Source organism: Neovison vison, chromosome 12, assembly GCF_020171115.1.
Source record: "Neovison vison isolate M4711 chromosome 12, ASM_NN_V1, whole genome shotgun sequence".
In the NCBI taxonomy this organism is placed as follows: domain Eukaryota; kingdom Metazoa; phylum Chordata; class Mammalia; order Carnivora; family Mustelidae; genus Neogale; species Neogale vison.
The window spans coordinates 2,775,251-2,799,855 of NC_058102.1; the positions used below are offsets into that span (position 1 = coordinate 2,775,251).

The 24,605-nt window shown below is 56.9% G+C and overlaps 1 protein-coding gene across 3 annotated transcripts in view; it reads right to left on the reverse strand.

Annotated features, from left to right (window-relative positions):
* TBC1D22A (TBC1 domain family member 22A) overlaps window positions 1-24,605 on the reverse strand; it is a 290,784-nt gene that overhangs the window by 111,702 nt on the left and 154,477 nt on the right. For all 3 annotated transcript variants that reach the window (XM_044226642.1, XM_044226644.1, XM_044226643.1), the window contains exon 9: window positions 16,774-16,883. In XM_044226642.1, the coding sequence (XP_044082577.1) occupies window positions 16,774-16,883 (110 nt within the window). The remainder of the gene's footprint in view (window positions 1-16,773; window positions 16,884-24,605) is intronic.

Sequence of the window (24,605 nt, forward strand, 5' to 3'; positions counted from 1 at the left end):
AGCCTTGGCAGGCCACTTCACCTCTCCGGGCTCCCACTGGCCGTCTAAGCCAAGAGAACAAGGCTGCCTTCTAGGTCTGCTCTGAGGTGTCCAGAAAACCAGGTAGGGGCGGGGCTGGAGGGCCCGAGATTACCGGAGGTGCCCGAGGGAATGAGGGCGGGGCCTCAGCCAGCCTCCCGTCACCTTCAGAAGGGCTGCTGGGCTCCGCAGGCACAGGCCTCCACGCAGGGACACACAGGCAAGACAGAAACAGCCCCAAAGAGGTCCTCAGCCTACACTAGAACCTGCCAAAGGGCACAAAGGGGCCAATCCACCAACCAAAGGGACTTATCTGGACTACCAAGAAAAGCAGCGTCCACCAACCTCACCCGGAACGATGCCAAGGCACAAAGGACGGTGCCCCAGGGGTGGGGGGGCCTGGTGTGACTGTCTCCTAGACCTGATGACAGGCCTGCAGGTCCTGCTAAACCCAGCCCTGGAGAAGGCAGTCAGGGATTCGCGCTTAATGGGTGGGACTTTGGGGCCTGACGGAGCCATGGTTGTCCCTTAAGGACGTCCACACTGTAAGCTTTAATGTAGCTGAACTTCAACGGGGTTAGAAATTGGGGTTTGGGACTCAAGCTTGCAAGGGTTAGCCTCTGAGACTTACTTGCTCCCTGGAAATTGGAAAACAGAAGGAGATTTATATTCAAATGCAGGGCATACTGCCTTGGTGAAAGTTTTATACACCACCCCTTGGCCTCACAGCAGAAAATTCTGACGAGCCAGCCCGAACGACATTTGTGGATCCGGTTCCGGGAGGGAAACACGCTGGAGGCGGGAGCTGCAGCCTTGGGCAGGGGCCTTGCAGATTATTTCCCTGACGCTTGGTTCGGACAAATTCCGGAGCCATCAGGGGAGCATTCTAATACCCTCCCCCGGTGGTCTCAGGAGAGCGACGGGGCGACGGTTTCCCTGGGAGCTGGTCCATCCCGAGGGGCCCCTCCTCTCCGTCTCCAAGGGGAATCGGCTGGCACCACCCCTGGACCTCTCTCTATCCCCAGGACACTCGCCGCAGGAAGCCAACTTATCCGCTGCTAGAGCCGGCAGGACAGACAGGCTGCGGCTCAGCCCTCCTCCCAGCTGCTGGAGCCGGCTACACTCTGGGCAGGCTGCCCCCTCGAGGGCTCTGCAGCCCCCAAGGCTGCGCTGGCGCTGACGGGGTACGCGAGCCCGGTAATCCTAGGATTCGGTCAGCCGGTACGCCTGGCGCGCACACTGAGATAGGATTTCAAGATTCTCATTTAGAAGAAATAAAAGTTACTCTTCGGTCTCCATCTGCCACTGTTTTGTTTTATTTCTCAATTTGTTCAAAACCCAGGTAGGGAAGATAGGTTTTCTTAGAAATCCAAACAAAGAGAAAAGAGTAACACCTGAGAGCCTCCAAATTAAAAAAAAAACACCTCTGTGTTTTGAAAGGGGAAGAAGAGATTGAAGGATGGGCTGTGGTCTTGGCATTCTGGACTTGGGTCCCAGGCAGAGAAGACCAGCCTTCGGAGGGGCTCCAACCCAGACGGCAAGACGGGGCTCAGAGGGCAGAGCCCAGCGAGGAAGGGCACAGAGGTGAACAGAGGGACCCCAGGAGGTGGGTGGCCCTGCTCAGTGGCCAGGAAGCCTCTGAAAGGCACACCAAGGACACTCCAGAGCCAGAAGGCTGACTGAGAAGATGTAAGAGGGAAAGAACATTCTGTGGCCCCAGCAACAGCCCCTCTAGGAGACACGTGGGACTCAGGCCCTCCTTGGGGACCGGGGGCGGGGGGGGGGGAGGGGGCTGCGGAGCAGTGAGATCCCAGCAGCACAGCACCTCCCATGGGCTCTGCCTGCTCAAGGCCAGGGCACCAGGTGCACCTCTGGGCCACTGCCTGCGCCCCCGATCCAAACGCGCACCTGCACACGCACCTGCACACGCACCTGCACACGCAGCTGGCGCAGTCGACACCTGCTGCGGGAAGCCGTGACTGGCCCAGGTCGCTACCCGTTCACGGAAATATGAACAGTAACAACATCACCCCCTTCACAAGTAAACACTCTTAGCCTTCCTCATGGAGATCTGATTTTCTGTCTTTAAAAAAGAACGCGCGCTACGAAACTTACGACCAGAGGAAGAAAGGTCTGAGGAACACGGCGACCCGGGGAAGCTTCCACGGAAGGCGAAGTCCGCGTTCGCCGACAAAGCGCGCGCACAGCCCACCCCACACCCGGTGCCGCCCCACACCCGGTGCCATCCCACCCCACGCTTCGGCAAAGGCGAACAGCACTTTCTGCGCTCTCCGGGAGAAAGGGGAATAACGTTTTCTGAAGGAGCACTGCAGGGACGAGCTGAAGATTAACTTCACAGGGGGCTGAGCTGGAGGGTGCCACGACCCCCGCCCCGCTACAGCGTGGTAGCCCCGCAAGCACCAGTGAGGAGGGCCTCGGTGGGCCCCCAACCATGGATCTGCCTTCTGGCGTCCCTCCCCAGAACACGGCTTCTCTCCGAGCCGAAACCACAGGTGCCCTTCTCCCCACCCTCTGTGTGTGGGTGAGCCCAGGCAGAGCCCATGGGATGAAGGAACCACCACGGAAATGGGGAACCGCCACGCTTACAAGATCTGCACTCGGAGAAGACATCTCTGGCCGCAGGGCACAGAGTAACCGAGGGGCAAAGCGGCGGCAGGGGAGTCGGCGGCCCCACCGACGCCCTGATCTAGGCCAAAAGACGAGGACAGCCTCCCACCAAAGACACAGGTGGCCCAAATTATGCAAACTGCTTTCGACGACCTATATTACTGGTTGGGTTTTTGAACTTGAACATAGGGCTCTTCATTTATTCCTATTAGCTTGCTCCCTTGATTGGTTCTCGGGTGGCATTCCGGGCAGCTGAACTCATTCTGAATCTTGATTATGTCATCTATCACATTAGCTGTCCCTCCAAGCTTAGAGGCACTGGTTACACTAACACCCTCAATGTCTTCATTATAGTCTCAGGGAAGAGCGGGAAGGACAAGGACAAGGACAGAGCTCCACGGCGTATGTCTCCGAGGCCACACTCAGGCGGAGGAGCGTCGTCACATCGGATCAAGCCAACCCCTCACTTCCTTAGTGCGAGCTTCATCTCTCTGATCTCCTGTCCTCTCACCGGTAAGTGCGACCGCAACGGTCGCTCCATAAGGCACTGGGGCATGCTAAGTCAGCGCTGAACCTACAGAACCTGGAAGCTCCCTCCCGTGCCCACCTGCCACGGTGACATGGGTCACGGGACAGCAGTGAAGATGGAAGCTCCCACCCAGTCCTGAGGGGGCACCCAGGGCTCCCACTGTCCGCCACTCCGACAACGGGGGCAATGCTAAAGGCCTGTTTTCAGCCACTCCAGGGGTTGCCAAGGGTCTGAGGGGAGACAGGAGGGCTGGGGGGAGCACAGGGGACGTCTAAGGCCCTGGAACCTCCCTGCGCGACTATAACAGTGGACACCCATTAGTCCAAACCCAGAGAACGTGCAACACTAAGAGGGATCCCTCATGTCAATCCCGGACTCTGGCCAGGAGTAACAGATCAACGCTGGTGCATCAGCTGCACCAAACACGTCGCACTAACGCACAATCTTGGCAAGACGAGGAGTGGTGTCCGTCAGGACGCGGTGATGGAGCCCAGGGAAACTGCATTTTCTGCTGAGTGTTTCTACACACCTAAAACTGCTCTAAAAAATGAAGTCCATTAATTTTTAAAATTACTCAGTTCATCCGAAAGAACGTATGGGGAATAAAGAGGAAATAGGAAAAGAGAATATGAAGAGAAAATAAATACCAAGGTGGCAGCCTAAGCCCCGGGCACACAAATAACTACCCTGGGAACCTATCAATGTGTATGAACTAAACATGCTTAAAGAAAGCAAAATCCAAGTATACGCTCTCTACAAGAAACACACTTTTAATAGGAAGACACCCACCCATCAGAAGCAAAGGGACAGAAAAAGATGCACCAAGACGAAGGCAACAGAAGACAAAAATGGCTGTGTTATACCCAATGAAGTGGACTCCAGAACAGGGAACATGACCAGGAATAGTGAGGAGCAGTTCGAAGCACTCAATAAAAATAATGAACATATAAATTCATCAAGAAAACCTAAGAGCTAATTCTATGTGTGTGTATCTAATAAGTGAGATACAGATTATGTGAAGCAAAACCTGACGAAACTAAAAGAGACAAATCAACCGTCGTAATTGAAAATTTCCGAAGTCCTCCCTCAGTAGCGGATAGAAAACGGAGACAGGACATCAGTAAAAGCAGACAAGTCTGGACTAACATTATCAACCAACCGAACCTGACTGGTATTTATGAAAACCTCTCCCCACAAAGCAAAACACACATTCTTTCCAAGGACACATGAGATAGTCACCAAAACAGACCACGTGACAGATCTCAGAATATCAGTAAATGTAATCACTAACGCTGGGAAGAAAAGACATCGCAAGAGCTCCTACAGACATTAAAGGAATTAGAGTTTTACAAGCAATGTGTCTGGAAATTAGACAACTTGTTTAAAATTACCAAATTCCTTAAAGGACACAAATTATTAAAACTGACAACAGCAGGGGGACACCTGGGTGGCTCAGTTGTTAAGCGTCTGCCTTCAGCTCAGGTCACGATCCCAGGGTCCTGGGATCGAGTCCCGCATCAGGCTCCCTGCTCGGCGGGGAGTCTGCTCCTCCCTCTCTCACTCCCCCTGCTTGTGCTCCCTCTCGCACTGTGACTCTCTCTGTTAAATAAACAAATAAAATCTTCGGGGTGCCTAGGTGGCTCAGTTGTTAAGCCGCTGCCTTCGGCTCAGGTCATGATCTCAGGGTCCTGGGATCGAGCCCCACATCGGGCTCTCTGCTCAGCAGGGAGCCTGCTTCCTCCTCTCTCTCTCTCTGCCTGCCTCTGCCGACTTGTGAACTCTGTCTGTCAAATAAATAAAATCTTTAAAAATAAATAAATAAAATCTTTTAAAAAGATTTTTTTTTAAAAAACTGACAAGAGGGGCACCTGAGTGGCTGAGTTGGTTAAGTATATGCCTTTGCCTGGGGTCTGGGACTGAGCCCCACATCAGGCTCCCGAGGACCTATCGAGGAGTCTGCTTCTCCCTCTCCAGCTGCCCCTCCGCCCCAGTCACATTCTCTCTCCCTCTCCCTCTGCCCCCTGCCCTGCCTACTTGTGCTCTCACTCACTCTCTCTTTCTCTCAAATTTTTTTTTAACGCTTTTAAAAAATGACAAGAGAAGAAGGAGAAAATCTGGACCCTACCTAGAGCAGAAACTGAATTTATACTTAAAACTTTCCCACAAAGAAAGCTCCAGCACAAGATGGCTTCACGGCTGGAACTCTACCAAATATTTAAGGAGGAAATAATACTAACCTTACACCAACTCTCTCAGGCATGATAGGCCACCATTTCTCTCATGTGAAAAAAGAAAAAAACATTAGAAGAAAAGAAAGTAGATCAGAATATTCCTCATGCACAGAGAGGTGAAAATCTTTACCAAACAAAATCTAGAAATACAGAAAAAGGCGAGTATCTCAGGACAAACTGGAGTTTCCCAGAAATGCAGGTCAGCCTAACAAAGTTCATTAAGGTCCTTCGCTATGTTAACAGAGTAAGTAAGAAAAACCACATGATCATTTCAAAGACGGAAAAGCCTTTGACAAAATAGCATTTCATAATATTTTCAAAAGACTCGGAAAAGCAAACCATCATCTGACGTCCTGGTCTTCCTCCTCCAGGTCATAAGAAGTCAACCCTCAACCTCCTGCTCCATCACATCCCGGTACTCCGCGAACGGAACGACCTAGTGGGGTCAACCAGGAGCTTATTGCACACACGGACTCCTTGGCTGTGGCACTGGCACTGTCGGCAGCCACCGGGAAAAGGGCGCCTGTACACAGCCAACGGCCGCCATCAGACCTAAGGCTGAGCGCCTGGATCAGCCCCGCCCTCCCCAGCAGTGCCTGGAAGGAGGTTCGAGGCTCCATCCCCTGAGGACCCTGACAGTGCAGCGAGTGAAGAAAAGGGCAACGGCACCGAGAGGAGGAAGGCTCTGTTTGTGGATGACACGATCGTGTACGCGGAAACCCCTGAGGCACCCACCGAAGAGCTCGCGGGTCGAGCCCGTGAATTCAGTGAGATCGCCAGAAACAGGAGGCACATTACGTTTTCCGGAGGCGGCCACGGCAGCACCTGCTATCCCGCGCGCTCCTTTACTGCGGGACCACGCCACTCCTGTGCCAAGGGGCCGAGTCCCACTTCCCTCTCCTTGAATCTGGGAGGACTTACAACGGCTTCAACCAAGGTACAGGGAAGTGACACTGTGACTTTACAGGCCCAGTCATGGAACACGCACCCGACACGCTGCTGGCCGCGGATCTTCCTGGCAGCCCGCGCTCTCATGTAAGAAGTCTGACTACCCTACGGCCACGAGGGAGAGGCCACGAGATGGCAGTCACCCTGCAGGCCCGGTCTCAGCCCACCGCCTCCGCCCTGCCTGAGCCCCGGCACCAGGAGCTCCCACATGTATCGCTGAGACCCCAGAGGATTCCAGCCCCTAAGCACCAGCCTGGACCCACCTTCCGGTCTCCCCACCTGAGGCCCCACACGTGGTACACGGAGCAGCAACACACGCCACGTCCTGACTGAAATTCTCACCGCAAGGATCTGTGAGCACAGTAAGATCGTTCTTTACGTCGGGAAATTTGAAGCAATTTGTTATGCAACAATGCTAGATAGAGAAGGACATCCGTTTACAAAATCAATTATATTTGTGCATAGCAGCAACAAAATTTGAAAAACAAAATTTACAAAGCTATACCATTTAAAGTTGCATCAATAAGCCCGGACTACTCAGAAATAAATTTAACAACATATGAACAAAACCAACACACTGAGAATGACAAAGAGTTTGTGAGGATAAATTTTTAAATGTCTTAAGTTTAAAAACTTGGTATTTTTGATGCTATTAATTCTGGGAAAACTGACATATAGATTCAATATAATCCCATTCAAACCCCAGCTCCTACTATTTTTTCTAAGGCTTTTCTGGTAGGAAATGACTAACAATAAACTTCATATAGAAACATAAAGGACCAGGATGCCTGGGTGGCTCAGTCGAGAGCCTCTGCCTTTGGCTCAGGGTATGAACCTGGGGTCCTAGGATCGAGTCCCACGTCACGCTCCCTGCTCAGCGGGGAGCCTGCTTCTCCCTCTCTCCCAGCTCTTGTGCTCACTCTCTCTCTCTCATATAAATAAATAAAATCTTTTTTTAAAAAAATGCAAAGGACCAAAAATATTCGTGTCAATTTATTTTGAAAAGAACAAAGTTGGAGAACTCTCTACTAGACTCTGAGAAAAGCTACAGTAATTAAGACAGTACGTACCGGCCTAGAGATGCATTATTAGATCAATGGAACAGAACACGGTGTCCAGAAATAGACACACATTTATATAATCATTTGATTTTCAGAAAAGGGACCAAAGCAATCTACTGGGGGAGAAAAAAACTGTTTTCGACAAATGATGCTAGTATGCTAACTAGGAAACCTATATTTTAAAAATGAACCACTCTGCCTTCCTCATACCATACAGAAAAATTTAGTCAAATTAAAAGTCAAAATGAAAATTATAAAGCTTCCCGGGGCACCCGGGTAGTCAGTCCTTAAGCGTCTGCCTTCGGCTCAGGTCAAGATCCCAAGGTCCTGGGATCAAGCCCCGCATCGGGCTCCCTGCATGGTGGGAAGCCTGCTTCTCCCTTTCCTGTTCCTCCTGCTTGTGGTCCCACTCTCACTGTCTCTGTTTCTGTGTCAAATAAGTAAATAAAATCTTTTTTAAAAAATTATAAAGCTTCTGGAAGAAAAACAAAGGATAATTCCCTGGCATGCTGGGGTAGGATTTTTACTTAAATTAGATTTTAAACTTTAAGTTAGATTACTGTTAAATAAATTAGATTCCATCAAAAGTAAAATCTTCCACACATGAGAAGACACCATTTTTGAACAATGGAGTGACATACCACAAACTTGGAGAAAACATCCCCCTCCCCACTCTGTAAGTAGACACACACCAGCAGTACACGCACGTATCCTAACAGTCCGCACACACACCAGCAGTACACGCACGTATCCTAGCACAAAGAAGTCCGAGAACGGGAGTGCTGGGGCAGCTCGCACCCATGGCTGCTGGGGTGTTACACACTACAGCCCACTTGGGGGAGAAGCCGGGCTGCTTTTCACAAAAACAAAACACATGCCCACAGCATGACCCTGCGAGGCTACACCTAGGCACCAAGCAGAGAAATAAAGGCCACGTCAACAAGAAGACGTGCGTATGAACGTCCACGAGAAGTTCATTCACGGCAACCAAAGGCCGGAAACAGCGTGGCCTCCACCGAAGGAAGGACGGAGCAGCCAGCTGTGATAGAGTCGCACGGTGAGGCACTAGTCGGTAATTAAAAGGAATGAACTATTCATTCAGGCAGTGACACGGATTTGACGTTTTTCAATGCTATTGTGAACTGAATTTTTTTAATTTTCATTTTTAAAGTGTTTGCTGCTCAGTGACTCATTCCTAATGAATCTCCTGCTGCAGCCCAGTAACCAGCACACTCTCATCTGTTAATAAACCTTTCTAAAACGCTGCCAAGAACGCTCCGTGCTACCGACGAGGGCCCTCACGAGCCGTCTCTGAAGCTTCCTCCCCACGCGCAGCACGACCATCCCCCGTCTGACGGAGGAGCTCGTCCGTGCGGGCCGGGGGCCTCCTTCGTTCTCCCAGCCACGGGGCTGGGCACAAGGAGAGCGAGCGAGCTCTCAGCCACCTTTCCCCGCGTCTTCTGTGTCCCCGGAGTCGAGCTGGGGAACAACGACGCCCCCGGGCCTCTGGCCGCCCCAGGCTCTGGCTGTGTAAAGCTCATTTCTAAGGACCCTGGGCCACCGTCCAAGAGTGCCGCGGGCCCCTCTCCTCCTCGGAACAGAAAGCTCGCCAAGGGCTCCCTCACCCGCTCTGGTTTCCCGTGATACGTCTGTCCCCCTCCTCCCTGGCCTTATCTTCAACAGCTGGTGCACACGGCGACATCTGAGGGACAGCGGGCCCTGCAGCCTCCCCCCCACCAGGGACAGGGCTGGCAGCGGCCCAGACCTCCTCTCGGCGAGTCGCCGCGCCACGCTGTTTCCAGGCTTCTCTCTGACAAGTGCCAGGATAACGCAGTCCCCAACACCCGGTCACCGCCAGGCCACTGACCGGTTCTCAGAACTGAGCGATGCTTCCCCGAGGAAAGGTCGGAGCAGACTCATTATAAAAGGCGACGGCCCGTTTCTCCCCGAAGACACCGGCCTGTTAAGTAATGAAGCCAAGAGGAATCGTGGACGGCAGGGAGGCGAGCGGGGCAGCCGTAATTCAGCGGGTACGAGCTCGCCGACAGCCCTGGCGCTGGGGCTGCGGGGCCCCGCAGCGACGGGAAAGGCCCAAGAAGCCCCCAAGAGCCTGGAAGGCCTCCCCGCCACACAGAGCCGCGTCCAGAACCTGCCCGCGGGTACCAGCGCCGCATCCCTACGGCAGACGGTCCCCGACAGAGGGGGCTCCGGACGGGCTCCACACCCCAACTCCTCCCCACGGCCCTAGGACACCTGCCGCGGGGCCACGTAAGAAGTAACGGCCCACCAGATTGTCTGCCCAACGTGAGTCTCTGGCCGGACCCCTACCGCACCCAAAGAAGGAGGCACACGGGGGACAGACGCGGGAAGCGGGCAGGGGCCCGACCGCGAAGGCAGAGAAACGCAAGGAGGGAAACGAAACGCACCATGGCCCTAAGTGAGACACCTGCGCCTCAGAGACGTTCAGGGTCAAAGGATCAAAGCGGGTTGAGGGGGCCCCTCCCCAGCACTGAGGATACTCACCACCGAAGCCCAGAGAACAGAGAACGGAAGCCCACGGCCACGGCTTCCACACCAAGGGTCCTGTCCCCCAAGCTGTCTGTGTCCAGCCAGCCCAGGCCACCCCCGCACCGTGTGAACCTCCTACCACACGGCCTGCCAGGCAGATCCGCATGGCCCACACCACCACAAAACAAAGGATCCTCTCCCAGTCAAACCCACTGTCAAGACAAAACCAGCCGTCAGATTAGGTCGCGTGGGCGGGTGACTTCCACCCGGATCTGTCGCCTGGACCTCCTAACGAGCTCCTGGTAAGATTCTTCCCCAGCCAGGGCTGTCCGTGCATGGCTGGGCATTCAGTCCCCTGCCCTCCTTACCACACCCAGACCCCTAAGGAGGCCGCAGGTGCCCCCACCACGCCCACCCCCTCTCGGGGGCTCACAGCAGCCCCACGGTAGAGGAGCCCTGCCCGGTCTGCCCAGCGCTCTCTGCCTGTCCCACCATCACCCGCTGAGGCTCTAGTTTGGACCGCGGATGGCCCCTCACTAGCCCCACACGCCGCCGCTAAGGGTCGTGCCGATGGCGTCCCTTCGTTGCTCCCAGAGCCAGCAGCAGCCCCCGGACACCACACTGCGAACCGAGTCTCCCTTAAGACTACTTCACCCGGAAAAGCAGCTGCTTCCTTTTCTCCCAGCACTAAGGCCCCTCCAATAAAAGAACATCCCCTAAATGAACCCCAAGTGTGAGGACACCATCCATCAGAAATGAGCGAGCAGGCCCGAAGCCCAGGCAGGGCCTGGTTATGGGCCTTTCCCGGAGCCGCCAAAGCCGACCCAGCTGCCCAGCCTTGGACCCCGGCCCACTCCCCACTTCCCCAGGGAATCTGGGTGAGTCCACGGGCCAGAGTCGCAGTGCAGCGGGAGAGCCAATCCCCGACCCTGGTCTGCACGGCTCCGTAGGAACCGCCGGCACGTCTGTTTCTAGAATGTCCCATACACACAGGAAGGAAGGGAACACACTGGGTGAGCTGGGCGTGGGGTTCCAGACACGGCCAGTAGCTCAACCCTACGCGGTCTGGGGAATAAGTCAGTGGCAGTCCTGCAAGTTCTTCCTGCCTGACCTAACTGCGAGAGGCAGGAAAGCTAAGGCCTGACTCCGCGGGTCCGAATCCCAGCTCCGCAGCTTACTAGCCCCACGGCCGGAACACCTTACAGTCACATTGCAGGGGAACCGAAGTGACACCAACAGTGAACAAACGCAAAGAACTTAGGCTAGCGTCTGCCATTGACAGTATCTTTAGGAACTTCCACCAAATTCTTGCCTCTCCCCCTCCCCCCGCCTTTACACACGCACACTGACAAGAGGCGCTGCTGTCTGTGCACGCACAGTGATGTCACGGCGGACGCTGTCTTCCTGGTAAATGCATCCACTCGTCCCTCGGCAGTGACACTCTTTATCCCAAATAATGCTTTCTGCCTGAAACTCCACTTCCTGTCATGGTGCATAAGAGCCACCGGCGGCCCAGCTCTCATCTGGGTCAGTGCTGATCCGCTGCGTCTCTCCCAACTCCCTCCCTCCTGCCGTTTAGTAATCTCGTGTTTTAGGCGAGTGACTTGGGAGCAGTGAACGGCTGGATCCTGCTCACAAATGCAGCTGCCTGACAGCTACCCCCTCCGGAACACCGACCACAGCCGTCTCAGCGGCCTCTGCTCCTCCTGCCGCAGCCTGCCTCCCCCGAACTGTCTGCCCCAACAACTCATCGGTCCGTCGCCAGCCATTCCCGTGACATTTTCTCCGACCTCCCGCACATAGCGGCTGTACACTGCTTTCTCCGGGTGTGATTTTGTAAGGTGTGGTCTTTCTTGAGATTTATTTAGTGACCATAAAAGCCCATGTCTCACAGGTGCCAGAAAGTTCCAGGCCACCACGTGCGTGCACCGGGGCTCCCGCAGCAGGTTTTCCCATCCCGGGCCTGTTGTCCGTTCTGTCCGGCCCTAAGCTCTCTTCCAAATCCACGCCTTCCCCCGGTGCTGCCCCCCAGGAATTTCTCCTTCTACTTCGATTAACCCTCATCCGCTGTGTCTGATGAACTGTCAAGGCCAGCGACCCTAAGTCTGGGAGCCAGAGGTCCTGTCGGGCTCCTTCCAACAACCTGCGAGCTCCTCCCTCAGAGCCTTGCTCTTCATGGTAATGACTTGTTTGGGGTCCGGTCACGTCACTGCCGCAGGATGCCGAGTCCCCTGGGTGGGTCCAGGCTAACCACGGTAACGGCTGAGTTCACTCCAGGCCACACTCTCTGCCTCGTTCTTTTTCCATCGTGAGCTCACCTTCCGGGGGCTCTTCCGTGGGAAAACCGCAGGCCTGTGCCAGGAGAGCAGCCCCCAAGGTGGCGGTTCTTGGGGACAGTCAGCCCACTGCCGCCATCCAGGAGACCCTTCCAAGCAGTCCCTGAGAGCAAAACCACGTTCCTACAACAGCAGCGGTATTTACCTTCATCGCTGTGTCGCTGCCTGCACGGCCGACACGGAAGGTGAGACGGGGACACACTGGCCTGAGGGCAGGCAGTGCGACAAACTGTACCCTTAGTGCCACACACTCACGGTGAAAAAAGGGAAAAAAAGGCAGTTTCGCTGAAGGACGTTCTTGATGAAGTTCCTAATTTTAGGATTAATATTGCGTCAGATCCTGACCTTCACGTAAACACCTTTCAACACCCGGTGTGGCGAGGCGGGAAGAACACAGACCGCGCTCGAGATGAGCACCAAAGAACAGTGCTTTCTTCGCCAGCGCCCCGGCCGGCTGCTGGAGCTGGAGCGGAAGGAGATCGCATTCTTCCAGAAACCTCCTTTTCACTAGAGGAAATGACTAACCGGCAAACGGGTTATTCAAACTTGGGTACTTGGCAGACACTTTCCCAAAAATGAACAAAGACTGTCATTTCAAGGAAAACAATCGACACTACGCGTTGCCAATAATACTATTTGAGCATTTAAGCCAAACTCTGAATGCTGAAGAACTTCTGTCTGCCACTCTGGGCGTGTAGCTTCTGACGGGACGGCGGGAACGCGCCCAGACGGATTCGGCGTGGAGAAGCGTGGCAGCGTCTACAAGGTCGGCACGCCTCCATCAGCCCATATTCCCCAAATGGCCAGCGTCCGACGGTACTGAGCCAGTGTGGACGCAACACCCGCTCCAAGCGCCAGACAGCCCAACGGACGTCGACGTGCCCGAGCACAAAATGGCGGCCAACGAGGCGTCAGCGTCACGCGGACGCGGCAGGGGACCTGCAGGAAGCCACCACGTGCTAAGCTGTGTCCTAGTGTCCACGAGCACACACCCACGGCGGTCGGGGAGTGCAGCGAAAATCCCCCTCCCCCTCCCTACGCCCTGCCTGTGGGAGGCCCGAGCGTTTCCGCGCGCTCCCGCCGAGAGCACAGCTGTCTGCGGACGGAACACGCAAGCGCAGGGAGAAGCCGCTGTCTCCCGAGAAGTCAGACCTTACACCGTCTGACCCCAGGGACTATGGTGCCTTCCTGCTCACGAAATAGTTACGTTTCAGAAAATACTCATTTACCACCGAGATATGTTGCTTATAATAGCCTCAAACGGGTTCATCATTGTTATTTTAAGATAAATCACCAAATATTTTTAAAGGATCTCTGAGTTGCTAGCATAGCAAATACCGCTAGAATTCACCCGCATGAGTCAATGCTCTTTGAGTTCCTCGGGACTCTGGAAGACTTTAAAGCAGCCCCGAGGCGGTACGTGAGAGCCTCGGCAGCAGACCCATTGTACTTCTGTTTCTAGCAGCACCGGGTGTCCCTACGCAGGCCCCGCTTTATCTCATTTCTACCCCTCACCAGGGCGATAAAACCTTACCTTCCGGCATTACCCACCGGCACCCACTAGTGGGGTCATCCTTCCCGGGTCTGGGTGACTCCGCCTCAGTGAGGAGGCTCCACTTCTCAGAAACTTCTTGCTCAACATCACCCAGCGCCTCCAGGCATGTGCAGGGAGGGTGCGGCTTCTCCTCGGGCCTCGTCACCGTCCTGTGACCAGAGCACCCCAACCCCCACAAATCTGGTGCCCCTCCCCCAGAGCGCCCAGAACTCTGCCCTCCGTCTGCAGCCCACTCCCTGCACCTCGGGCCACCAGGACACACATCCCGCAGGGACAGCAGGTCGGTGGCTGTGCAGAGCACCCGTACGCAGCAGGTGCTCACCACGCTCCGGCCTAATGCAGAACAGAGTCCCAGACTGACACCCCCAGGGGAACCCAACACACAGACGCGGTTTTTGCCGTCGAGAACGTACCCAGCAAAAGGGAAGTCATTTCCACCGATTCCAGCTGGACACGGTTATGGAGCAGAGTAGAAAACCACAGGCTCGGGGGCTCACAGGCAGGTCCCTGCAAGCACTCTCTGACCCCAGGCAAGGGATCTGTGCGTGTGCAGGGTAAGACGTCTGCTCCGCTGTGACGCTCAGAGCCATTCGGGGCACACAAGCCGTCACTGCCGCTCCGTGGTCCCACCGTGGCCACCAGCTGACGGCGGGAAGCCCCCTCACTGCAGCTGAGAGCGGGACGGCCACCGCACGGACGTGGCACAGCGACCCAGACTCCCTGTGGTCTCTCTGGCATGTGGACTGAGCGTAACACAACAGACAGCCCTGAACTTCCTCACGTGCAAGGAACAGGCAGAGGCCAGGCTGACAGGCCGCGAGCATGAGTTCTTGGTGGCTTTCGACCAGGGCAGTGAGGTGCTGAGAAGGGGCTCCAGGAAGATGGTTCTCGTGTGGTCCAGACAGTGGCGAAGACCAGGCGAGCCCAGGAGTATGAGCCCATGAACAGCAACAGAAGCTTCCAGCTCCTTGGGGCGCGGACACCCGGTCCGTCCTTCCTCCTGCTCCTCCGTCCCCTCGTCCACACAAAGCAGCAGGGACACCCGCACACACCCAACAGCCCCCAGAGGAGCTCGCCTCATCTCAGGGGATGACAGACCTCCCCGGGTCCCCCCATGCTGGTAACTGGCACCCTCAACACTGCTCACGTCAAGGCTCTGGCTCCCAGTGGTGTGCGGGGCATGGTGAGTGCGCGTGCCCGGAGAGTGCCGTACACGCACGCACGCACACACACACACACACACACACACACACTCTGGTCCAAGGCCATCCCCTCGGACGGCAACCTTCGGCAGGGAAACGAAAAGCCAGTGTCACTTGCAGTGTACGGGTGATTCTACTCACAAATAGAAGCAGGATAATCTTGTATTTAGATGGCAGGAATTCCATCACTCACGATCCGAGAAGTGACATTTGAAATTTATAAAGTCCCACATTATGATTCAATCCCTTTTCTAAAGGGGAAAAAAAGTCGTCCGTTTCGGGAGAGAGACTAACACGTGTGAAAACATCAACAACGGAGGGTGACAAACCCACGCCGGGGCCGGCACCGAGCGGGCGTGTTTTTCTCTGTCCGACGCCAACAAGGCTCCTATTCATTCCTACGGGAAGGGCCTCCACTTGCTCTGTCGCTCCTCGGTCAGTAAAAGCAAGGTGAGGCCGCCCGGTTCTCCCCCACACAGTCACTCTGGCTAATTCCGCAAATTACACCTCAGGGCCCGATCTGGAGAACACATCACCTAAGCGTCTTCCACGGTCTCCACCCCTGGGGCATCTCTGGAACGAACCCGGCCCATGAGGGCCCGGAGAAAATCTCCATCACCCAAACCCTGCTGTGGGCTCCACACCCCGCCCCTCACCCCGTCACCCCTCCGCCAAGTCTCACCGCATTCCGAAATCGGGTCCTCAGGAGCACGTGCCTTACGCCCCCTCCAGGTCTACCCCGTACCCCACACGGAGCTCCTGGGGCCTCTGCCTGACACGCTCCGCCCTCCCCAGGAAGGCCCGCAGCCCCTAGCACAGAGCGTGCATGTCCGAAAGGCTCGTCGGCACAGAGCGAGCCTCAGGTGGTCCACACCCCACCGGGGGGCCCCATCTACCCCGGCCATGGACTGCGACATCGCGAGGCTCCAGTCCTCCTTCCCGCTCTGCTGTAGGGTCCGTCCCCCAAACCACTTCCATGAAATCACCCCTGGCCCTGGGACACCTGCAGCCTTTCTGCGAATATCTCCACCATCCGTCCCGAAGGACACCAAGTCCAGCAGAGCCCCGACCACGGGCAGCAGGGCTTCCGGCAGCCCGTGCTTCCCGCCGGGACTGGCACAGCCGCTGCCCCCACAAGCAGACCCCTGGGCTGGGGCCAGCACAGACCGTGGGTCCAGCTGCTCACGGGCCCGGGTGACAGGTGAGGCTCTGAGGCCCTAACTCCGACGCCCTGGAAGGGACGAGCTGCCCTGAATGCAGCTCACCGGGCACGGCCAAGGATCACCGCGGCTCACCGGCGACAACCCACGTGGTGCTGGTACCACCGGGCGACGCCAGGAGCAGAGCTGGGGAGCTCGGAGCGTGTGCAGGTCAGACTGTGCGGGGGAGGGGAGCTCCACTGCTGGAACCCTCAGGACACCACAGCCGTCTGCAGGCGCAGGGGTGTGCGGGCACGCGCACGGGTGTGCGGGCACGCGCACGGGTGTGCGGGCACGCGCACGGGTGTGCGGGCACGCGCACGGGTGTGCGGGCACGCGCACGGGTGTGCGGGCACGCGCACGGGTGTGCGGGCACGCGCACGGGTGTGCGGGCACGCACACGCGCGGTACGTCCCGGACCCCGTGGAGGAGGCAGCGTCCAGCACAGAAAGGGACGGTGGCCGAGCGGGGCACAGAGGCAGGCGCACGCGTCAGGCCCGGGGTTCCCGCGCCCATGACCTGGTTTCGGCTACGGAGCGGCGTCCGCGCAGGGCTCACCTGAATACCGTCCAGCAGCTTGCTCATGCACCAGTACGTGTCGGCCTCGACGTTACGCAGCACGTCTGCGGGCACGCGGGAGACGTCGGCGGCGTCCACCTCCTCCTCCTCTGCGCGCCGGGGAGCATGCAAGAGACAGCAGGCGGTTAACCCACAGGACGCTCCAGGGGCGGGGCGGGGCGGGGCGGGGCGGGGCCGGCAGAGGGCGGGGCAGGGTCACGCTGAGGGCAAGGTCATGCGGCAGGCAAGGTCACGCTGCAGCCCATTTTTCTCGCTCAAACTACATGGCTCCTAGGCTCCCACCCCAGCACTTAATGGTTCTCCATTTTAATACCTAATTAGTTGCAGATAATTAATATTCTAAGTCCTCTTCAATTAATTAGCATAATTAATATATTCTAATTATTGCATCTCGGGCATTTCATCTCCTGACAAGAGAGCACCAAAATACGTTACTTATTCCTAACAGAGACCTGAGAGGTTTTTTCACAAGTTTTTTAAAATTCTGCTTCTCATGTGGTCCCATATTCATCAGACAATAATGTCTCTTGACACTGGTTCCCTAGGTGAGGGCTTCCAAAAGCACACGTGGTAGAGACCCCGCGGCCGCAGGCGGGCCCCCACGGAGGCAGGAGCCCGAAGAAAAGGAAGAGGCCGCAGGGCTCTGAACGGTCACTTTCTTCGAGTATAAAAAACCCAGGAGAGAACAAAATCAAACCTTTTAAAACGCAAAACAGACACTTAATTGAAACGGCCTATCAGACGTCTGAACAAACAATTTTAGGTCCTTACAAAAGCCGCTCTCATCCAGCACAACACTCACAAATGTTTTAAAACTTGTGTCTACTCTTTTTTCCTTGTATTTACCTGTGTTTTATTTTGCAAATATGCAGGGCCTCTGCAAGGAAAACGTTCCCGAGAAGAAACACTTCTGCGAGAGCACATCTGGGAAGGTGTGAGTCGGCCGACGAGGACTCGGCGAACACGTCGGCTCCCGCCTGCTGAGCAGCGAGGAACGAGGAGGGGCCGGGCTCCGCTCCCCACGGCTCGATGTCCTCGCTCATGAACCCCGTCTCACGTCTGCTGTCCCCACCACCGCGCCCCCGACACAGGTGCGGAGAACACAGCAAGCGCGGCCCCCAGGGCAGCCCGTGGTGGCGTGGCCAGGCCGCAGACCCTCCGGAGGGGCGGCCCAACACAGCCTCGCCTCACGCCACAGCCACGGTGAAGCCCTTCCACTCCACTCGCTCCCGGTCCACAACAGACACCCTGACGCTGACAACAGGCCGGGCGAGTCCCGCAACCGGCCCAGCCACAGCCACGGGGACCCACCCCAGCCCGCGCTGCTCTCAGTCCCGGCACGGCACGTCCCTGGGGCACGCGGGAGCCCTCCGTGGGGCGGAGGCCGGGCAAGTCACTCCACTCCCACTCCCTCCTTCACTCCCCCACTCATTCGACAAGCACTTCTGTGTTCTGGTTTCGTTCCAGGGATGTATCTGATTGAGATGCAGTTCACATACCATAAAATTCACCTTTTTACAGCACGCAATTCAGTGGGCTTTAGTATACTCACGGAGTTGGATGACCATTACTGCCACATAATTCCAGAACATTCTCACCACCCCAAGCCAGCAGACACTCCCCATCCCCCAGCCCCTGGCAGCCGCCCCTCTGTGCTCTGCCTCCGTGGAGCTGCCCGATCTGGACATTCCACGTGATAGGACAGGACACAGCCTTCGTGTCTGCTTCCTCTCACTCAGCACCGTGCCCCGAGGGCCATCCTGGCCCAGCCAGGACCGGCACCTCAGTTCTTTCCACAGCAGAAGAACATTCTGACATATGGATGGGCCACAGTGCCTACGACTTGTCCCTTGTGGGACACCAGGCTGTCCCCTCACTGGGGCAACGTGACAGCCGCAGCAGGTGCTCCCCACGTGGTGGCTCCTGGGCCTTGGGCACAGAGAGACCAGTAAGAGGCAGGCCCTTCCAGAAGCTCAGAGCCCCTCCCTCTGAGGCGGGACTGTGATGAAGAGCATCCCCAGGCTGGCCTGCCTGGCTCTGAGCACCCTCCTCTCAGTCTCTTAGTCGGAGCCCGCCGCGGTCCCATGCCCCGTCCCAGCTGCTCTGTGGTCTGTGGGCTCTCCCTCCCACAGCCGGGCACAGCTCTGCCCCCCGGCCACAGCCCGGCAAGGGGCCCGGCCTCAGAACTCGGCTGTCCCAGGAGGCCAACGTCTGGCCTCCAACGAAGCCCCACTGTGGCCTGCATGAATGCCGGCTCCGAGGTCCTGGGGCAGCCGAGGCGGCAGGCACCAACTCCACCCATCTACAGAGGAGGAAACACGGCCTCCCCGGGCTCAGGCCGAGCACGCGAGGGCCACCTGGCGTGGCGCCGTCCTGCTGCAAGAGCAGGCTGGTGGGCAGGAGCATGAGCGGCCTCCTTGGGCTCCGGCGGACTCAGGTCCACATCCCCTCGCCCTGGGGCAGCTCTGATTTTATCCCCCGTCTCCGGGAAAGGACTCCTCTTGACAAGCTTGCCATCGACACATTTTCTGTTTCCACGGCCTTCAAAGCACCAAGAAGTTGCCTCAGCTGGTGCAACAGAGCCTGCCCGGGCCTCCAGCTCCTCCCCAGCTCGCAGAGGCAGTGGGCTCCCCAGTGCAGGAGCACAGGACACAGGCCTCGGAGAGGTTTCTCGCTCTGCTGAGCTGGCTTACTGCCTCATGCCAGGAAAGGTCAGCTGGGCAGCCTCTTTCCGGTGTCCCCTCTCACAGCGGGCCATTTGTCACTCTTCAACGTAATGAAGTGATGGCATTTAACTCAGAGAACTCCTATGCCAATCTGTCTTCCAAAAGGCCGAGAGAATCAGGATGACCCTTATTGTCCGAACGAGATAAATATCCGTCCTCCCGGAGAAAACATCTGCCGACACGGGAGAAGGTGCAGAGGGCAGCACAGACCACTCTGGAAGGCCTGCATCATGGGCACAGGGTCAGAGCTGAAAAAAGAACACCCCAAGGTTGGCGCAGTTGCTACAGGGTCCTCCTGGGGGGTCCCCACGGGAAACGGGGCTCCAGTGGTTCCTGGAGACACAGCCCAGACCAAACCAACAGCAGAATCAGCATGTTCAGCACGGAACCCATCGATCAGAGGCTAACTTCCTGCACCATCTGCCACCAGGCCCAGGAGACGCGACGCTGTGGGGAGGGGGTCCTCAGAGGCATACCCTGAAATGGCCAACAGTCGTGACGGGCTACAACTCAAGGCCCACCGAATCCAAAGGGAACATGCGCCTCCCACCAGGGCATGCTGCCTCCACATCCCGGAGGCGAGGAGAGGGATCAGGCAGGGCAGGAACCTAAGTGGAGAGCCACCAGGGAAGCCCTGGGCCTGAGGAGCCCTGTGGTCGGCAGCTGCAGGGCCGGGGCCAGGGCAAGAGCTGGGGCTCTCAGGGCCAACCCCTCCGGGCCACGGGGCTGTGCAGTAGCTAATTCTGACCCCCACAAGCAGATGCTCCACAAGCTGCTCGAGGCTGCCGGCTGGCAGAGGAGCGGGAGGCTGCACAGGACACCCATGCATCACAGTCCCCAACACCGCATGCACGGCCTTCTCCCAGCCAGGCAGGACTAAGAAGCCCCGGAAGCCAACATAGGGAAGCTACCACGGGCCCGCGAACGTGGCACTGGTACCAAACACATGGTCCCCAATGATGGAATTTAAGCCAACCTGTTGCTTTTGAAATTGGGGCTGGATTCCACGTCCCACTCTCCCCCGTCAGCACAAACACCAGCACCATGCACGCACCACCATCGGAGAACAGCCCCAGCCTGCTCTCCGTGCTGCCCGCAGCGCCACCGATCAGGGCCCAGCCCTGCACGCTGGGGACACCAGGCTGAGAAAGCTGGGAACCCTGGTCCCCAGACAGAGTGACCAGGAGACAAACACGCGCACAGGGGCGCAGAGAAGCACGGCCCGGCCCCGGACAGGTGACCCGCTGTCTCAAGGGGGTCACAAGCGCATATGCCAGCACAGGAGGTAGAAACAGCCATTTAATTTATAAGATATCTCACTTGCCTTCTCAAACCACGAAACGGCTTCAGGGAGTGATTTAAATAAATTCTTTGAAAATGTTATGCTGCCATATTATTGTTGAAAAAGCAGTTTGTAAAATAATCCCATCCTTATCAACGACACCATTTATATCACGAACTCCAAGCCTCACCTGTCTGTACACCGAGCACTGCTCAGAGCGACGCCAGCAACAGGACGGTGCTGCCCCGGGAAAAAACATCAGGGCGGCAGTAAGTACAACTCTTCCCATTTTGTAGAAAGGCAAAGAGCAAAAAGAGAACACGTGTTTTCAGCAGTAACAGTTACGACTTTTGCAACATGGAAAAACATACTGCTTACACCGCTGACATCCTTTCACTGAGGTCTACCTTCCCACAGATGGCCTGAGAGAAAAAGTTCCCAAGGGCGGTGGGGCCCTTCGAAGTGCTCTGAGAAGCTCGTGGGGCACGGGGGGTCAGGGCAACTGGGGTAGGGACAGCTGCCATCCAGGGCCGGGTCAGCACGCCCAGGTGAACGGCACCACACAAGAAGCCCACCCAGAGAGGTGACTAGGCCAGCAGCCTGGTGGGCACGTGGTCGGCGGAAGGACAGGTAGATAAAAGGAACCAATAAAAGCACAGAGGACAGGGGCACCTGGATGGCTCAGTGGGTTGGGCCTCTGCCTTCGGCTCAGGTCATGATATCAGGATCCTGGGATCGAGCCCTGCGTCGGGCTCTCTGCTCGGTGGGGAGCCTGCTTCCCCACCCCCTCTCTCTGCCTGCTTGTGATCTTTGTCTGTCAGATAAATAAATGAAATCTTTAAAAAAATAAAATAAAAAGCATGGAGAACATTCAGTCACATAAGGAAAAACCACACGGGGATACAACCTCTACTCTGCTGTATCCAAAAAGCTATCTTATATAGACAAAGACCAGAAATTTCTTGTCCACGTTTCCACATCCAGAAAACCGGCAGGGTCAGTGCTGGGTAGAGAAGAAGCAGGTTGATGGGCTCAAGGCCAAGTCCATCGCGTGACGAGGCTGCTCGCCAGACAGCACGTCACCCGCCACCACGGATGGACAGGGCGCGTCCTCGGGTGCCAGGGCCCACCACACCCGAGACAGCTCTCAGAGGGAAGCAGCCCAGCTGACACTCAAAGGACCCGCAGGAGGGTCGTGGGCCAGGAAGCAGCCGCGCCTGGTGGTGAGTGGAGTCCAGCTGGCAACGCTGGCCTCCCAGTCTCGTGGAGATGTGGCAGCATGAAGGCCTCTGACTCTGTAGGGAGGGGAGGCAAGAGCCGCCACAACCCCAGAAGAGCACAGCCTCATGGGTGAAAACACTCCCACAGTCATAAAACACGTGGTGGGCAAGAGAGCCCGTCAGTACCACAAGCTCCCCCAAGCTTTGGGTCTCCCCTGCAGGACAACACCGGCCCGCTTCAGCGAGACCCTGCCATGGGCCCCAGGAACGGCCACGGGATCCCATAAGGGCCAGGATGTGCTGGAACGTAAAGAGGCCTGGCACGTGGCCGGGCTCTGCCTCACTGCAAACCAAATGGGAAGCTTTGGAAATCAGAAAGGGAGAAAAACCTCAAATTTAAGCAGAGCGTGTGATGCGGGATCAGTGTGGTAAGGGTAGATGGGGCCTCGCCAGGCTCGAGGCACGGGGAGAGCGGCACCTGCGGGTGAGCCGCACAGGTCAGGGAGGGAAGCCTGCCACGGCTGTCACAACCACGTTCATCACCCGCATCACACAAACCCTGCAATGAACCTCTTCACGTAATCAGGAGCTTAACTGGTAATCAAAAACATTCTCTCCTTCGTAAGCCAGCTGGAATCACGCCACGGTCTAATCTTCTGCATTGCCCAACTTGGGAGTTTTAAATTTGAAAGCCTGACACTTCGGTGATGGAGGTTTTAGCACTTAATTACACAGATTTGGGTTCCAAGGCAAAGGGAAAAGTCCCGCTTCGGTAAGAGAGGGATGCCACTAAGACCATCAATTCACAAAACTCCCCGGCTCAACAAGAACAAGTAAGGTCATCATCAAGTTGGCTCAGCGGGTGAATGTTTAATGTTAATATAAATAACGTCCAGCTCAAGGTTACAAACTAACCACCGTCAGAGTTCCCAATTCTGGCATGCGGCTACGAACCTGCAGCCCACAGACACGGACACACGGTCAGTGGACGAGGGGACACCAGCACGTGACGGCCACAAGTCAAGGACAAACCAAGGCCGATGCCCTCGCTATGGGCCAGGCAAGATGGCATGACGCGGCCACACCCAACTACCCGTCTCCCAGCCCGCAGCGGACCCCAAACAACGAGAACCCAGCAGCGCCACTCTGGTCTCGTCCACCTCCACCCCAAGCACACCCGCAATCGGGGGTCCCCCACCTCGTGCAAACCGCAAGCCGGGGACGGCACAGACGGGGCAGCTGTTCCTCTCTCTGGAGGAGCACCGTGCGACCTGACTCCAGGCCCAGGAGAGCCCCCAACAGCTCCTGGGGAGCACCAACCACAGACCCCGTGTGGTACTGAGGGACAGGGGGAAGGGAAAGTCTGTTTCTTTAATGATCCTCCTTTCTGTAATGTCATTTTTGTAAGAGAAAAAAGTCTGAATTTCACAACACTCTTTTGGCTTCACTGGATCTCTGATGTTCATTAATGCTGGGAGTCGGAGTTTTTGTAACTGAGATGCTACTGGCTGAAATACTGACTGACTCTACGAACGTGGATCGAGTACTTCCGTGTGTCAGAAACCGGCCGGGGGAGAGGTGGACACGGAACAGCCACCACGAAGCCCAGAGGAAGGGCTGCCCGCGCTCACTCGCCGACCCGCTCCGATGCACTCACGCCCCGTTTACTGGCCTTGCTCACGGTGTTGCTTGACCAGACTGACGTACACAGCGATGTCAATAAAGAGCTGGCCACGTGGCGAGTGAGTGGTGTGACAAGGGACGGGGGCAGCATGGCAGGTGCAGAAGAGCAGAGGCCCCGCCCCTGGAGAGGGTGGCCTTGGGAGGCTTTGGGGCTGAGCCCTAGAAAGTGGCAGCATCAAGCACAGGGCATGAGGGGACATGGAGGCCGGGGAGGAGGCCGCAGAGCCCAGAGCCAGTAAGCCTGCAGGACGTCCCCATGACCCAGGCAGGGACAGCTCATGAGGACCATGACACCGCAGCCACAGGCGCTGAGCTCCTGAGCTGGGCTTCCTTCTGGAGGAAAGGGGGAGCCCCTGGAGACGTGTGCCCATCCGAGTAACTCCCCCACACTGGTGTCTGCAAGCCGAGGTGCAGATGTCCCCATCTGGGACAACGCTGTGGAAACAAACGGAGGTGGGGTGGGGGGGAGATGCTCCCAAGCACAGCCCACAGACCGCATCGGCTACTGAGGCAGAAGGGAGAGTCCCCGCCCCGCCGCTGACGCCCCTCCAGTGAGGAAAGCCTGAGAGAGGACACATCAGCGCCACACCATGAAATGGCAGTCACCGGACCACCCGCGGCCAAGGACAGCTGGTGGCGCCCAGCATGCTCACCCTCGGCATTTCCTGCACTGGGGTCGCCGGCCGCACCCCTCCCCACTCTGCATACGGCATCCTCACGCCCACTGGCCCCTGTAGGACACGGTAAGAACCACAGCCGCCACCCTCTCCACGACCCGGCCACAGCAGGGCCTCGGTGACCGCGTGGCGAGCAAGGGCGTGAGCGGCCAGCCGGGAGCTCACGGTCTGGGAAGGACGAGGAAATACAGGCACAGCTGCAGCCAGAACGCGGGGAACGGGA